This window comes from Herpailurus yagouaroundi, unplaced genomic scaffold (assembly GCF_014898765.1).
Source record: "Herpailurus yagouaroundi ecotype Mexico unplaced genomic scaffold, PumYag 192, whole genome shotgun sequence".
Lineage (NCBI taxonomy): Eukaryota > Metazoa > Chordata > Mammalia > Carnivora > Felidae > Herpailurus > Herpailurus yagouaroundi.
Genome location: NW_024412423.1, coordinates 24,614,380 through 24,630,276, shown reverse-complemented (window position 1 = coordinate 24,630,276; position 15,897 = coordinate 24,614,380). Strand labels below are relative to the sequence as shown.

Genomic DNA, 15,897 nt, shown 5'->3' with positions numbered 1-15,897 from the left:
AAAGAAAGAAAGAAAGAAAGAAAGAAAGAAAGAAAGAAAGAAAGAAAGAAAAATTCCTCATCTTCACAATCGTTTTCTCTACCGTCTATATTGCTTCCTGGGAAGGTTGGATTCCGCTGGAGGGGTAAAGGACTTGGCCTGGGGTTCTACCGAGGTCACGACTCCCCAGACCAATAAAGGACTTTGGAGAAGGGCCTAGCGACGGTGTTTGTAAAGCAAGTAACAGCTCCCAGCTCGAGCCTCGGGCAAAGGGCGGGTGCCACCTCCCCTCAAGGCTTCAGTTTCCGTCTGTGAAATGGGACCCCTGTCCACCCCGTCTCATGGGGAGGCTGTGAGGGCTACACGTGCTGGAAGTCCTATCTCTGACATGAATAGATATGGCGCTACATAGTTACTATCAGGGTATGTGTAATTGCCAAATCGGCCCTGCTCCACCACTTCCTAGGATCACCCCTCACCGCCTCGGTGCCACCGTGACGCCTCAGCCATGGCCGACCTGGAAAACGACACCCGTTTGACCTCCCAGGTCTGCCGCGCCTGCGCGTAACTTTTCGACACGCGCCACCTAGCTCCTGCGCCTGCGCAAACCCTCCCGCTTCTCCACCTGCGCAAGCCTTTCTACGAGTGACAAGCGCGCGTGCGCACCGAGGACGCTCTGGAAAGCGGCAGGCTGAGGCGGGGTTAGGAATTGCGGCGCTTTATCTCTGGCGGAGGGGCCGGCTTCTAGGGCAAATTTGGCTTCGGGCCTGGGGTTGGTGGTAAATGTCGTAGTAATTAATTGTAACGGGCTACTGTTTCTTGAACACCTTTTACATTTATTGGCTTGTTTAGTCTTCACATCCCCCCTTCCTGAAAGGTAGGTGTTTTATCCTCATTTTAGGTCTGGAAAAGCAGAGGCGCTGAGAGGGTCAGTGACTTACCGAAGTCCACAGGTGGCGGGGTCAGGTGTGCAGGACGCCAGAGCCCGAGTGCCTGACCAGGTGCCCACGCTGCCCCTGCTGCCTGCAGACACCGGTTCTCATGAACCGAGAGCTGCAGCTAGAAGTAGCTCCCACCCTTCTTCCCACCCAATATGGCTAAAGAAAATGATGAAATAGATTTAAACAAAATCCAGCTCTGAAGTCATGAGGGAGAGTAGGCCTAACAGGAGTCCTCGGGAGCCCAGACTCACATCTGGCACTGAAGCTTTGCAAAGATGGGAAGGTTTACAAACCAGCTATAGAAAAGACCAAAGAAATTTGGCTGTAAATTAAGGCATCCGAAAACCCGCCAGGATATGAGACAAGAGGGAGTCTCATGTTGGAAAAAAGGAAAATAAATTCAGTAGAAAGGCCCTAGGGCAGCCAGCAAAGAAAACCATCAGGCTGTTTTTGGAAATAAAAAATAAAGCTTCTTTTGTTATTTCTCTGAAAGAGATGTAGAGTGATGTTGATAAACGCTATTTTATGTGCAGATGAAAAGCAAAACGAGGCCACACAGCAACAAGGGTCAAAGACTACCAATAATAAACAGGAGAGGCCTAGCAAAAGGCCGTGGCCAGTGGATAGGAGGCCTGAGAAGAAAGGGCTAGTGTCCTAGCTTAAGGACAGTATAATAAAAGGATTTTCCCATTCCTGTACTTAGACTCTGAGATGCTCACAAAATTATGTTTTCTAATGTAATAGCTTATCTGAAGTTTAAATGTAGGAGGATCCCTACCCCCCCTCCTCAAATATAGGTATTGAAATTTACATGAGGTAAAAGAATTAAGCAGTTGAATCTGCAGACTATTCTTGTTCCATTGAACTCGGTAGACTCAGAGGTCTTGACGATTTAACGGATTTATTTGGTTAAAGCAGAATAACAATTTCAGGAGCGAGTCTGTCAGGATTTAAGTTACTGTGGTTGTTTCCTTATGAAATGGCAAACCATGGAATGCCTAGCTGAATTTCAGGAGGAATTGACTGAGCCGTAAATGAGCTTCATTAAGATACAGTTATAGAACATACTATTGTTGCTTTTCTGGAAATTGTTATTCTTAGGTTTTACATGATGTTGTATAATATATAAACACCAAAAGTTACAAAGATCTAGACTTTTGTGAAGAGAAGACAAGTCTATTTTGAATATTTGAAATTTTATTCTCTTTTGACATTAAGCTTTGGAACACTCAGATAATCTATACCATGTTAGTATTCCTCTAAGAGAAAACGGGTAAAACAGTATTTAGAAAGCAGAACCAGTAAACCTTATTGCAAGCATTAGATGTGCTTAAAAAGTTGATATTAATTCATAATCTGTAATTGTTAAATGTATATGACTTAAATGTTAAAATCTCACATTTTAAGATAGTCTTCTACAATTACAAACCCCTATGCCCAGATTTTCCTTAGGCTTCGCAAACCAGAAAAGATAGAATGTGTAAGAATGAAAGGATAAATATTATAAATATATATTAGTTATATTACCTAATTAAAGCCATAATCTGTTAATACAGCTATGGATTTATTTTAAATTTTAATTGAATATATTACTAATAGTGTAGTTGTTGTATTTCCAAATGTTGGTAACCTCATTAAAGTTCTTCACTTTCATAGAGTCCAGATTGAGCTGCCAGACGCTGAAATTCTCCTTCAGGGTTAAAAGCTTGTTTCACATCCAAACCTTTACCGTTAAGTGCTAAATATTTGCTGAAAGTTGGTCGAACACGTAACTGCTTAGGAGCCGGAAGAGTTTGCCTTTGATGGACTGAAATAGATCAAAATAGAAGTTGATTCAGAAAACATGTTCTAAACAAATGGGTTGCTCTAGGTATTCAATATCAGACAGGACAAGAAAAAAAAATCAGAACTGTTGGGGGAAAATCTCTCGTATTTTATACCAGACATTTTTATATTATGCTGAGATTGTGTTTCTTACTAAATCTTTCTGATTAAGTCCTTTATAACACTTGGGTTGATAGGGTGACATACCTGTAACATCTAATCTTGTGTTACATGTGGTCACTCCAGCTTCATTAACTGCAGACACAGTATACCACCCAGCATCTTTCTTGTTTACGTCTTTTATCAGTAAAGTGACTCTACCAGAGTTATCATGATATAAACTGGAAAGAAACAATAATAAAAAATTAAAGTATAAGAATTGATTTTCCTGTGAAAGTTTATTTATGATGTCTGTGACCTAGAGTGCCAGACTGTAAGAAAATGAAGTATTTGGAAATTCTGAGCTGTACCTAGTCAGTGCCATGTAGCATTGGTTTTATTGAATTTAACCTCCGCGGGCCCGAGGGGGGGGGGGGGGTGTCATCATTTCCTTGAGCCATCTTTCTTTATTGTTAGTAAAAAGGTAAGTCCTGGCCTACTTCATGCCTTATGTTTTTGATTAGTGGAATCTGGTGTAATGAGGTTTATTACATTTCTCTGCATGTTTTAAAAACCAGACAAAGTGAGATTACAAATGCATGCCATTTATAATGCATTTCAAGTACAACTGGATTCATCCCAATAAACTAGAGTTATGTCTAAAAATACTTATCCTACCTTATTCGATCAGTGTTGAATTGTACCATTTCATTATTTCTTTTCCAGAAAATCTTTGGTGGAGGTACAGCTGAGATTTGGCATTCTAGCTTCACTGAGTCTCCCTCAAAAACTTTTTTGCTTTGTGGTTTGTAGATAAACATTGGTGCTCTTCTATGTTCTTTTGCTACATATTAATAAAAAATTCAGGTATTTGAAATATTATAAAAAGAAAATAAGCCAAGCCAAGGTATTATGAAATTTGTATGTTGATACAAAAGTTTTAAAAAACACAAGATTGAAAGCTTATGTTTTAGCATTATTTTAAACAACAGAGTACTATTTTGCATTATTATACCATTTAGACTTCTAAAATAGTGTTGCATTGAATTTACAATCATGTTTCATCAAAGAATTTAAGTTATATTCTCATTTATGTCTCTTCTATAAGGAGGCAGCATGAATGGTGGCAAGACTAGACAGCCTATGTTCAAATTCTCTATTTGCCCCACCAGCCATGCCAAATGGGAAAGATTTGTTTAGTTTCTCTGAGGCTCAGTATTATCTATTGTAAAATAATTACAGGTATAGTGACTGCTCTGCCTACCACACAAAATTACTGTGAGGATCAGCTGAGATAATGAATGAAGCAGCATTTTGTAAACTGTAAAATAGTATATAAGTGTCAGTAATTATTACATCATTTCTTTAATTACCTGAAGGAAAAGAGGAAATGGTATCAGAATACTTAACCCTAGCTTTTCTGAAGGAGAAATGAAATTGGACAGATGCCTGCCAAGGCCTCTTTCAACTCTAGCATTAATAATATTTCTGGAGCTATTCGCACAAAAAGGATTTGCTCAAAGCTTAATCACTTGAATTGGATTTTTTTTTGATTCCCAGATTACTCGGTTTTCCCTTAGACTGAGGCCCATTATTATATCATAGAATAATCTTAAAGGGTTTTTCACTGATTTGAATAGAACACAAAATCAAGGATATTGTTCATCCTTTAACTTGATCAAGATTTTATGTAATCAGCAGTAAATTATGTCAAAGTATCTTTTCTGCAGTATGCCATGGCTTAAACCATTACAAATGTAATATATATTTAAACCACTTAAATTGTAATATTTTTAAGTAGTATATAAGTTTTATAAGAAACTGCCTTACTGAAGACAAATTTGAGACAGTTTAGCCATACCTGTTTTTGAAAGCAAGTAGGTGTGTTTTTGTTGTAAATAGAGACTAGTTTTCTATTAAACAACATCATCTGAGGCTAAAAGTTAACATTTATATCTCAGTTTTAAGTAATGTGTGATCATGGCAATGCTGGAAAAATAACAATCAGATTAATTTAGATGATAGATCAGAGAAGTGATTAGACTGAAGTTTTTCACTATAATATCCTTTAGTTACATCTAGAAATGGTTACATCTAGAAATGCTTATATAGTTGACTCTTGAACAGTGCAGGGCATTGGGGCACCCCTCCACCCCGCCGCCATGCAGTTGAAAGTCTGCACATAACTTTTGACTCCTGAAAAACTTAACTCCTAATAGCCTACTCTTAACTGGAAGCTTTACTGATAATATGAACAGTCGATTAACACATATTTTCTGTGTTATATGTATTATATACCGTATTCTTATGATGAAGTAAATTAGAGAAAAGAAAATGTTATTTAAAAAATCATAAGCAGGTGACAATACTGTGTTATAAAAAATCTGCATGTAAATGGACATGCACTGCTCAAACCTATGTTGAATTGAGAGTCAACTGTACTGCCTCATTTGGTTTGTCTAAAATTGCACTATTTCTTTATTTCCTTTTGTGAAAAGCTTTGGTTATAGTTCTCTTGTTGGAGTTTCCCTGAGTTTCTCTCAAAAATGCTGTCTGCTCCCTCTCCCACCTTGTGACTTTTAGATAAAAATTGGCATTCTCCTGGGTTGTGTAGACATTGACCTTAAATATGAAGTCCTGTGGGATTTTCCTTTTTAACACTTGCTTTTTTTTTTTTTTTTTAATACTGCTGGATTTTAAGGAACTCTTGAAGATCCCTCTGATGGCTTACCCAGGACATCCAGCTGCACAGTAAAGGTGGCTTCTCCTGCTCTGTTCTTGGCAACACATGCATAGGCCCCTGCATCTGAAGCTCTGACCACTTCAAAGATGAGTGAATGAAAACCCTTTTCAGACACTATCATTTTGTGCAAGTCATCTGATTGAACTGGTCTTCCATTCAGATACCATGACACATCAGGAGCTGGCAGTCCGCTGACCTGAAAAGGAAGACACAAGAAGGAGATGACAGAATTTTAAATTATATCATCACTGGTACCTATTTGTCCATTTACAACTTTTAACAATTCTAGTATCTGGGTGGGTTTGTGATTGACAGTGCAAAGCAAGAGCTTAAAAAGGTGTTTGCTTTCAACAATGTTTAACAAAACAGTAGAAATTAAACTCTCGAAATCAATGTAGTATTTTCAGACTACATCAAACCACATCTGGCTCTTTCGTATGCACCATGAGGCCCTGTAAGATGTCTCAGTTACTATATTTAGAACATAACTTACGTTATATAGGTCTCCCCAAGAAATATGAAGTGATACGGTTTTTTTGATAATGTGACTGCAGTTGAAGTCTCAGAGGGACATATGTGTGATGCTTGCTGATCTAATGGATGACTTTACCAAAGTAGAATGCTCTTGAGCTGTAATTCTGGTGTTTAAATTCCAGTTTAAGTGTTTTCTTATAAACCTTAACAATTAAATCTATACATGGACTTTCGTTCACAAGGAATCCAGAAAAACATTTTATAAGAAAAAGGTCTCCACAATGAGAACAATAAAAATGTAGGTCTTTCTAAAGATCACTTCTAGCATGAAGATCTCCTCTATGCCAGGTGAGCAGGTTGGCTTGAATTTCTTAATGGAGAATACTGCTTTAGAAATCTTATTGGTTTGATAGCTTCACTTATGTATTTATTAGGGGGTAGGTACTATTGTGAGTACATTATGTCTATTTACTCAGTTAATTCTCATAACAGCCTTATGAGGTACATTTGTTACTCTGCCATACAGATGAGACAAAAGCACAGGAAGGTTCAGTGACTTAGATTACATAGCTGGAAAGTGGCAAAGCCAGGATTCAAACCCAGGTAAGCTTGGTTCCAGAAGTTTTGTTCTTATCCACTATACGTGCTGCTTGTTAGAGTGTGTAACAGATTATGAAGAGGAAGAGGACACTTTTCAAAACAGTATCTTGTTGCTATTTTTCCTCCAATATTTTTACACTCTTACTTTGAAGTCCATTCTGCAGAATCTTCCTTCTTCAATTGACATGTTCTCTGGCACTTGAATGAAACGAGGTGGGTAAAATTTCTCCTGGATTGCATCCTGATCATTCACATCTCCCCTTGAGGATGATCTGCTTCTACAAAAATATTTTAATAATCACTATACAGGCAAGTTGTCATTGTTCTTCCTTTTGCACAAATATAGTTTAGCTATCATATTGGAACCGTCAGAGTCTATGCTATTTAATGTGTCAGTGTAATAACAATAGAGAGAGGCATATTTGAAGACTGTTAGAAATGGTAGCAATTTAGGAAGATCTGGTACAAAATATACATCTTATATCTTTTATACAATGCTACAAATTGATGAAGAAACTGATCTATTAAAATGGAGAGTACCCCATGGACAATTCTTATCATATGCAATGATTTGGTAATTAGAATTGGGTTTTGTTTGTCATGAGATATTTGCTTAACGTGGACATGTGGTCCTGGCTTATTTGACCAAAACATATTAGAAACTTCTTCTGAGATAGTACTGACAATTAACAGATAAAAGAAATTTTTTTACGTTTATTTTGAGAGACAGAGACTGCATGAATGGGGGTGGGGCAGACATGGAGAGAGAGAATCCTAAGCAGGCTCAGTGCTGCCAATGCAGAGCCCAATGCAAGGGTCGAACTTATGAAACTGTGGGATCATGACCTTAACCGATTGAGCCACCCAGGCACCCCTAACAGATAAAAATTTTGATCATCCTCTCGGACATTAGAAAAGTCACATTGTTTTTTATAAAAGGTATGTAGGAGGCTTGAAGTCTTTATAAATAATACAGTTTTAAGCTGAATATATTTTTGGTAGTAAAATAGATAGTTCTTTAAAAATAAAAAAAAATTTTGTACCTTACTTGTGATGTAGGAACTTGCAGTCGTGCGTGTTCTGAGTTGTGCTGTTTGAAATTAAAACAAGGTGAGAATGTTAATATGTGGTTACTAGCTTGAAATGAAGCAGAATTAAGTAGTCATAGCTGAAATGAACATTTCTTTGTTGGCTGTATTTGTGCCTTCATGGTTAATTCCATATACAGTTGATCCTTGAAATACACAGGTTTGAACTGCACAGGTTCACTTATATGTGGGTTTAAAAAAAATTTTTTTTAAGTTTATTCATTTTTGAGAGAGAGAGACAGAGCATGAGCAGGGGAGGGGCAGAGAGAAAGAGGGAGACACAGAATCCAAAGCAGGCTTCAGGCTCCAAGCTGTCAGCACAGAGCCCGAAGCAGGGCTAGAACTCCCGAACCATGAGATCATGACCCCAGCCGAAGTCAGACGCTTAACTGACTGAGCCACCCAGGAGCCCCTGTATATGGGTTTTTTTTTTTAAGATAAAACATACTACAGTACTTTAAATATATTTTCTCAGCATTTTTTTTCTAGCTTATTGTAAGAGTGTAGTATATAATACATATAGTGTACAAAATCTATGTTAATCTACTTATCAGCAAGGCTTCTGGTCAAAAGTAAGTTTTTAGTAGTTAAATTGTTGGAGAGTTAGAAGGTACAAGTGGATTTGAATTGTGTGTGGGGGGGCGGCACCCCTAACTCCTGCATTGTTCAAGGGTTAACTGTATTAGGTACTTACCGTATAGTGCACTAACTTTCTAATACTCTAGCAAGTAATCCCCTGAATTAATAGGACTATTTAACAGGTATGGTACATGAACATTAGCTAGACGTTGAATTCATGGTAGTTCATTTTTCATATGACTACTTTACAACAAAGGGAGATGTGTTCCCCTGGTGTATTTGAAATGGGAACACATGGTACAGATTGTCCTTTAGTAAAACAGGAATAGACATGAAGTCACTTGTGTTGGCAGTAGATACAAGGTATTATGCCCACTGCTCAAAAGTGCACCAACAGCAGTAAACACATATTAGACTGGAAAATGCTTCTCTTTTTAGCCATGGCACAAAATCATGACGGACACCATGGAAGCTACGTGTAGAGCTCTGAGAAGGTTTGAAAAACAACATTAATTACTTCCTGGTTAATAAAAGTTTATTTAATTTAAGCAAACATCTTTTAGGATTTATATCTGAGTACCAGAAAATTATTTCCATTTGAGAATAAAACCAGAGATTGATGGAAATCCTAATTAATTGATCAAATACTTAAAGCTTATTTTGTGTATTTCACTGTGCTTGGCACAGCAGGGGAGACAAGTGAAAAATCTCTCCCTATCCAAATATCTGAAAAACACCTATAATCTGAGTATACATTACTTATTTTGTGATGAATATGTTTAATGCATTTGGTCATTTTAAAATAAAATTCTTACAACTCTACACAGAATGTCAAAAGAACAATTCACTTATCAGATCAACTAGTTTTTTTGGTAAAAAGTGAAAATAATTTAATTAAACCCAAAATATCCAAATTAAATTGTTTGCTTTTTCATATAGTAATGATTTGAATATGTATATATTCATATTAAGAGGTGTAATATTTCAGTTTTATATAATTTGATAACATTTTTTATTGGAATGTTTTGAAGTATACACAAAAATCTAAGATTTATCTTTTCAGATTTCATAATATGTTTTGCTGCTATCTCTTTTCTTGGTACTGTTACCTTCATTTTAATGTTTTTAAAGAATGAATGAGAAAAATAATATAACATTGTTTTGAGTAATTTCTACTCATAGAGGTAGGTTTGCATCCTATTCTTGCTGTAATCTGTACCAGTCCAGAGTAGGTGCTCCATGTAAATTAATTGAATGAATGAATGTATGAACTGTTCATTAGCCAAAAAGAAGTTTAAGTTCTATTTTCAGTTTCTAGTTACTTGCACTGTTAGATCCTGCTCCATCCTTTTTAGTAGGTCTTGTTGCATTTAACAGAAACGAAAATCCTATTTTCAGTTTCCTGTACTTAGGATAGTGGAGTCTTGGGTACCCTCTTTCATCCCTTTGGTATCTAGTTTCTTGTGAACTTTTTGGGAAGAGATGAGAGGTAACTACAGAAGGAAGACAGGAGTAACCGTTCTGTCTCTCCAACTGAATATTTCTCTTTAGGGTTACATTTACGTGTTAGAATGAAGTTGATAAGCATATGGGATATTCACTTTGTGCCCTCTATAAGGTTTATACGTTCATGGAAAGGATCCTTTTGTTAATATCTGAGCCATTACTCCAGGCTTTTTGTTGTTGTTGTTTGTTTTCTTTTTAATAAGCATTTTTGAATACAGAAACAAAGGGATTGGATATTTCATTAGTTCCACAATTGTATTTTAAAACATTGAAATGATTAGGAGCTTATTATGAGAAAAGGTTATAATTACTTTGGTTTAGAGTTTTAACTTCTGTTAAAGATTTATAATTCATAAATTAGCCATGTGGACATTGGAAAAAGAATTCTAGGTGTAATGGACCCTTAAATGTCCACATGCAGAGTGACAGTGTTAACCTTTTGGTGTTTTGACTTTGTGACATTTCATATGCAGATATTAGAACACCAGAAAGTGGAGTAAAAATTTAAATTTCTCTCTATACATTTTGGCCCATCGTGGCCTCTCCTTTTTATATCTAATGGAGCATGGAAGTGATTGACTTTTGCTTCAAATGATACTTATTAGCATTTGGAAAAACAAACATTTAAAAATCACTCAAAAGAAAAATACTCCAGTTAGGTAAAGATTATTTTAATTTACCTGTGGTGAATCTTGTGCCTCACTGTCATTTTGTGCTTGAAACACAGCAGCTGCATTCTGTGGTCCTAGCAATCTGCGAGCCATCTTCTCCTCATATGTTAGCCGCTTTGAAGAAATCAATCATTAAGGAGAAAGTAACGAGATTTAATAAAAGTTGTTTGTGCACCTTTACCTTAAAACCACCAAGAATGCTACCAAAGAAGTATAGTTCTGTCTATTGAATTAGAGATAAATACTATGTTTTAAAACTTTTTTTCATTCAAAACATTTCCCTTCTGTTCTAGTGTCACTTTCACATCTGTAATATTCACTTCTGTTTTCCTCTTGCTCCTAGGAAAGGCAGGCATAATCCCCCTTAAGTAAGGCTCTCCCAAGTGAAGGGAAATTCTTCATGTTTTTTGTTTTGCATGTTCCCATTGACTCCATCTTTGAATATAGCACTGTATATCCTCACATTGAGAAATAACTTTTATTAAATGAACACTGAATATTTTGTTTAATTTCTGGCTTGAAAGCAGTCCATCTGATATATGTGTTTGGATTGAAGACATACAGTACTGTTTCAAAGATAAGTGACTAATACAGTGGGTACAGTAAGAGTTGTCTCATAAATATCATGGCTATTTGTCCAGTCATATACACCAAGGTACATGAAGAAATCAAGGTGACTGACAATATCTCCTATTGTTTATTTGGTCATCAGACATATTTTATGTGAGAGTAATGCTTAAAGTGGAAAATCTTCAAATTTTTTTTTGCTTCATTCTTTTGTTTTTATATTGTTTTACATTCTTCTTTTGCATCCTTCTTTTACTACTGAAAACCAAGAGGTGATTTCATGCAGAATGTTTGGTATTGTATCCAAATATTCTCTCTTTTTAGATAATCCTATCCCTTGTGGATTATATGGACAAAGATTTGTGAGACAGAAAGGCAGAAATATTTTATAGTTTAATTGGCTTTTTATAGAAAATAGACATTTTGCTTACTTGATTTCCATTATGAAGAAGGCTGTCCTTGCATTTTAGCTTTCTCTCCAAATCTTGAATCAGAGCTTCTTTTGATCCTTGTATTTCATGGTCAGGAGTCCTTGGTGTGGGTTTATTAGCATTTGCATTTTGGGATGGTGTAGCACTTAGAGGTTGGCCAACTGAGGGTTGTTGATAGCTTTAAAAAGAGAAAAGTTTTTATTGAAGTTTTTATTTATTTAGGTAACCTCTATACCCAATGTGGGGCTCGAACTTAGGATCAAGAATTTATATACACAATGGAATACTACTTGGCAATGAGAAAGAATAAAATATGACCTTTTGTAGCAATGTGGATGGAACTGGAGAGTGTTATGCTAAGTGAAATAAGTCATACAGAGAAAGATACCATATGTTTTCACTCTTATGTGGATCCTGAAAAACTTAATAGAAGACCATGGGGGAGGGGAAGGGGAAAAAAAAAGTTAGAGAGGGAGGGAGGCAAACCATAAGAGACTCTTAAAAACTGAGAATAAGCTGAGGGTTGATGGGGGGAGTGGAAGGGAGGGGAAAGTGTGTGATGGGCATTGAGGAGGGCACCTATTGGTATGAGCATTGGGTGTTGTATGGAAACCAATTTGACAATAAATTTCATATTAAAAAAAAAAAAAGAGTCATATGCTCTTTGGACTCCTGACTGAGCCAGCCAGGCACCCCAGAAAAAAAGATTTTTAAAACAGATCTTCAAAGTACAATGTGGTACTAAAATAGACTTGACCTCATTTTGTTAGTCACTTTTAGATAGTTGAATCTACCACCACTTAGTACTGGTAGTATTAGAGTTATTAAAAATACCAATTTCCTAATAATAGTCAAGAAGGATTTAATAAGAATGGTTACCAGCTTTTTTTTTTTTTTTTATGTCTTGCCAAATTAAAATTTAGTGACAGGAAGAACAAATTAGATTAGGTGTAAGAGGGATATTCTTCCTTAAAGATCTGCCATAAAGAATTGAGAGTAAGTCTAGTTACTGGCAGCTTGTGAGCCCTTCCAGTCTTGTAATTGAATTTGGTAAATTTGATTTGTGGGTAGATACTGTTCTCAGTTCCCTGTGATCTCATGTTGATAGTTTGAAATTGATGGTGTTGGGAGTATCTACACCAGGGAAGTAGGTAAATACTGCAAATCATGGCTCCTTTCTCCAGAGCTGTTAAACATTCTCTAGTATAATCACTGGCACTTAGCAAATATTCTTTTGCTTTGAATGGAGTGTACAGTTGTCATAGTCTCTGGCTTTCCTATTAATTTCCAGTTCCTTTTAATTTCCTATTTTACAAAACTTAAGTGTGGTACTATATAACAAATAGCTTTTACAGTAGCCATGGCTTCTTCAACATTGCTAAAGTGATTTTTAGAGAAAGAAAGGAACGGTTAGGGGAGGAAGGAGAAAGAAATGTAACCTGAATGAGAAGAGGGGTTTTGGGAAAAAGAAAGCAAATTTGAGTAGCAGTTGAAGAGTTTGGTTTACATCTGTATTTGAAGTTCTAATCTAAATTATCTGGAAAGATGTTCTTCCTTCTCTCTGAGTTCTCCTGTTGATTCTGATAGAGTATAGGAGTAGTACTTAGGAACTCCTGTATTAAATTTGTAAGGTGGCTTGCACTTTCACAGTTGTTTGTTCAGATTTCACCTAGTTTATTCATTTTGTGCCCTGCAAGTGTGCGTTTATATCTGTTTAATGTGGGAAAACTGGCCACTGTTTTCAGTGAGTATTTTAGTATTATCATCATAAACGTTCTCCAGTTATCAAGATGAGGCACCCTGGGTCTGTTCTCTGACCTGTTCCTGTTCAGATGTCCTCAAGGATCGTTAACAAGAGCTTATAAGCTAAGTGGAAATGTATCTCTTCCAAGAGGAGCCAGAGTTTTAATTCTTGCAGGCTTTGGGGACTTGGTTAGTAATCTCTAGATTATAAACATACTCAAGTAAAAAAAGATGACTTATTACTCACCATTGTAATGTTTATTTTCACTAACACAGAGGCTGGGTATAGGGGATTCACTTGAATGAGTGAATGTTTTTAATTTGATTCTGGATGCTCTGTATTGAAAGTTGATGGTGCACATTTCTCCTCCTTACATTACAGACATTCGGGGTTGTTTATATTAATCCTAAACTAAAAGTCTGATTTGTTCAGTTAAGTAAATAGCCAAATAAAATGTTTAAATAAATAGTTGTGTTTGTGTTTTCAAATTTTATTTTATTTTATTTTATTTTTTTTAAGTAGGCTTCATGTCCAGCATGGAGTCTAGGACTGGGCTTGAACTCAACAACCCTGAGATCAAGACCTGAGCTGAGACCCAGAGTTGGATGCTTAACTGACAGAGCCACCCAGGCACCCTGTTTTTTTTTTTTTTCCCCTTAAGATTGAATTTTCATGTCAAAGTGGTAAAATTCCTTTGTCTTAAAAATCTCCTATTTTTCTAACTATATGGAGCTATAATAGCCTATTTTTTTAATGTTAGTCTACCATCTTTATAAAAGTCACATGCTTGTTAAAGTGAATTAGAATTAAATAAGTTTGTTTTTTGACTGTTATAATATTATGCAGTATATCTGAGAAATCCTGAAGGATTATCAAAATTGAGCCTGAGAATCACTGATGTGTATTTGACCCAGTCACTTTATTCAGTGAATACCCTTATGAGTTTACATAGCCTAAATGTAAGACGAGATATCTGCTCATATTTATAAACTCATATTCTTGCATTCTGCTTTATAGGTCTTTTTTTTTTTTCTGTCATTACACTTGATCTTAGCCAAAAGGCCAAGAAGCGAATTTTTTTTTTCTATCATTTATCACTGAAATCCTTAATTTTGTTGTAGGTCATAAAACTGAATCACCAGGCAGGTAAGGCACACTTGCTGAATGTCACACAGCAAGCTTTTTGAATGGACTAATTAGAATTGGAGTTCTCCTCAAAGTCCAGTCTGTGGTTTGATTGACTGAATAAAATGTTTGCTTAAGGGTTTCCTACTGATGAAAAGCTAAATAAAGCTTTCAAAGCAATCTAGGTCAGAATCCAAGGGATTATTTTCGAAGGCAGGGCAAACTTAAGCCCACCATAACAATGAGGGAGTTGTGCACAAATGTTCAAAGGGCCAGAGCTTTCCACCCCGTGCAGCTGGACACTGAATGGGTATCAAGTGGCTGTGGGAAGATTAAAAGAGTTATCTATGGTTGCTGCAAATGGAACAGCTAAAGCTGTATCTTTGATCTCTGGTTTGGGGACCTCCTATGCTTTATTTCTTATCCTCCATTTTTGCCTTTCTCTCTTAGTTCTGTGTACAGAGCTAGGAACATGGTTGAGGTTCACTAATACTTATTTGATGGCTCTCTTTTCTTAGCAGATATTTGGAATAGGATTGAAAGACTTTACTAAGAAAAATAGTCAGAAAACGTTATTTTAGATTTAAAAATGCTCACGTAGGAAATTTGAAAAATAATGGAAAGCTAGATGGAAAATGATCATTTGGCTAGATTGTAACCAAGAAAAATCTACATTGTGTGTTAATGAGTGTAATGGGAATTTTGGAGGGAAGAGAAAGAGAGGGCTTAAAGTCTTCTTTAAAAAAATATTAGGTCAAACCTATGAGAATGCCATTTTTGTAGGTGAAAAATAGTTGACTATCAGCCATTTCAAATGGTTCGTCTTAGTATCTGTAGGATTCTAACAAATGTTCTTGACTTTCCTCATTTTTGTTTTTTAAAATGTTGAAAATAATTCTTTGCAGGTTGAATTGCTGTAGTCCATTCAACTTAATTTCCAGAGTTTTCACCAATAATAGAAATCTCTACAAAAATTAGCTTCTGGGGAATAGTGAGAGAAATTATCAAGAATCTAAGCAAATCTTTTGATAAGCCTGCAACAAAACATATTCCATCAGGCAGTTTTTCAGTTGCCTCAGATTTAATTATCTGATGTTTTAGCCAGGCAAGGGACAGGAAAACTGATAGCTCTCGGTTTGCATAAGCACAAAGTATTCAGTTCATGTTTTAAAAAAAGCACAACCACTGTGTCCTTATTCATATCAGGTTCTCCTAGGATAGTTTTAGGCTTTGGAAGTAGTACATGCTTGCATAAGTCTCCAGGTATTCTTCTCTTTATTTAGACAGGACAATCAGCTCAAGTCATTTGAACAAAGTGTTTTTTTTTTTAATTACCAAAGGAAACGCTAAGGTCATTTATCTATTCAAGCCTTTCTTCTGATCATAGCAAGGAAAATTCATATACTTCACTATTTGAGTACCAGATTTTCATTAATTTTTTTTTTTTTTTTTGCCAAGTGGATGCTCAGGATCAGAAGGGAAAATGGATAGGAAGAAAAGACTAAGACTGAGAAGAAATTTAATAG

At 36.1% G+C, this 15,897-nt stretch overlaps 2 protein-coding genes and 1 long non-coding RNA gene across 5 annotated transcripts in view; 1 reads left to right on the top strand and 2 right to left on the bottom strand.

Moving 5' to 3' along the window:
- PKD2L2 (polycystin 2 like 2, transient receptor potential cation channel) overlaps positions 1-609 on the bottom strand; it is a 43,222-nt gene extending 42,613 nt beyond the window's left edge. The window contains exon 1 of the mRNA XM_040444560.1: positions 459-609. Within this exon, the coding sequence (XP_040300494.1) occupies positions 459-489 (31 nt within the window). The 5' untranslated portion in view covers positions 490-609. The remainder of the gene's footprint in view (positions 1-458) is intronic.
- Positions 610-691: 82 nt separating this feature from the next.
- The window catches only part of LOC121010753 (uncharacterized), a 26,611-nt gene continuing 11,405 nt past the window's right edge, over positions 692-15,897 (top strand). Inside the window, exons 1-2 of the long non-coding RNA XR_005781355.1 lie at positions 692-856; positions 5,545-5,837. This is a non-coding gene — a long non-coding RNA (uncharacterized LOC121010753). The remainder of the gene's footprint in view (positions 857-5,544; positions 5,838-15,897) is intronic.
- Positions 2,096-15,897, bottom strand: part of MYOT (myotilin) — a 22,733-nt gene continuing 8,931 nt past the window's right edge. For all 3 annotated transcript variants that reach the window (XM_040444561.1, XM_040444562.1, XM_040444563.1), the window contains 8 exons: positions 11,503-11,680; positions 10,514-10,618; positions 7,704-7,750; positions 6,806-6,938; positions 5,575-5,782; positions 3,522-3,687; positions 2,952-3,085; positions 2,096-2,727 (listed from right to left, as the gene is read on the bottom strand). In XM_040444561.1, coding sequence (XP_040300495.1) covers positions 2,555-2,727; positions 2,952-3,085; positions 3,522-3,687; positions 5,575-5,782; positions 6,806-6,938; positions 7,704-7,750; positions 10,514-10,618; positions 11,503-11,680 — 1,144 coding nt within the window. In that variant the 3' untranslated portion in view covers positions 2,096-2,554. The remainder of the gene's footprint in view (positions 2,728-2,951; positions 3,086-3,521; positions 3,688-5,574; positions 5,783-6,805; positions 6,939-7,703; positions 7,751-10,513; positions 10,619-11,502; positions 11,681-15,897) is intronic.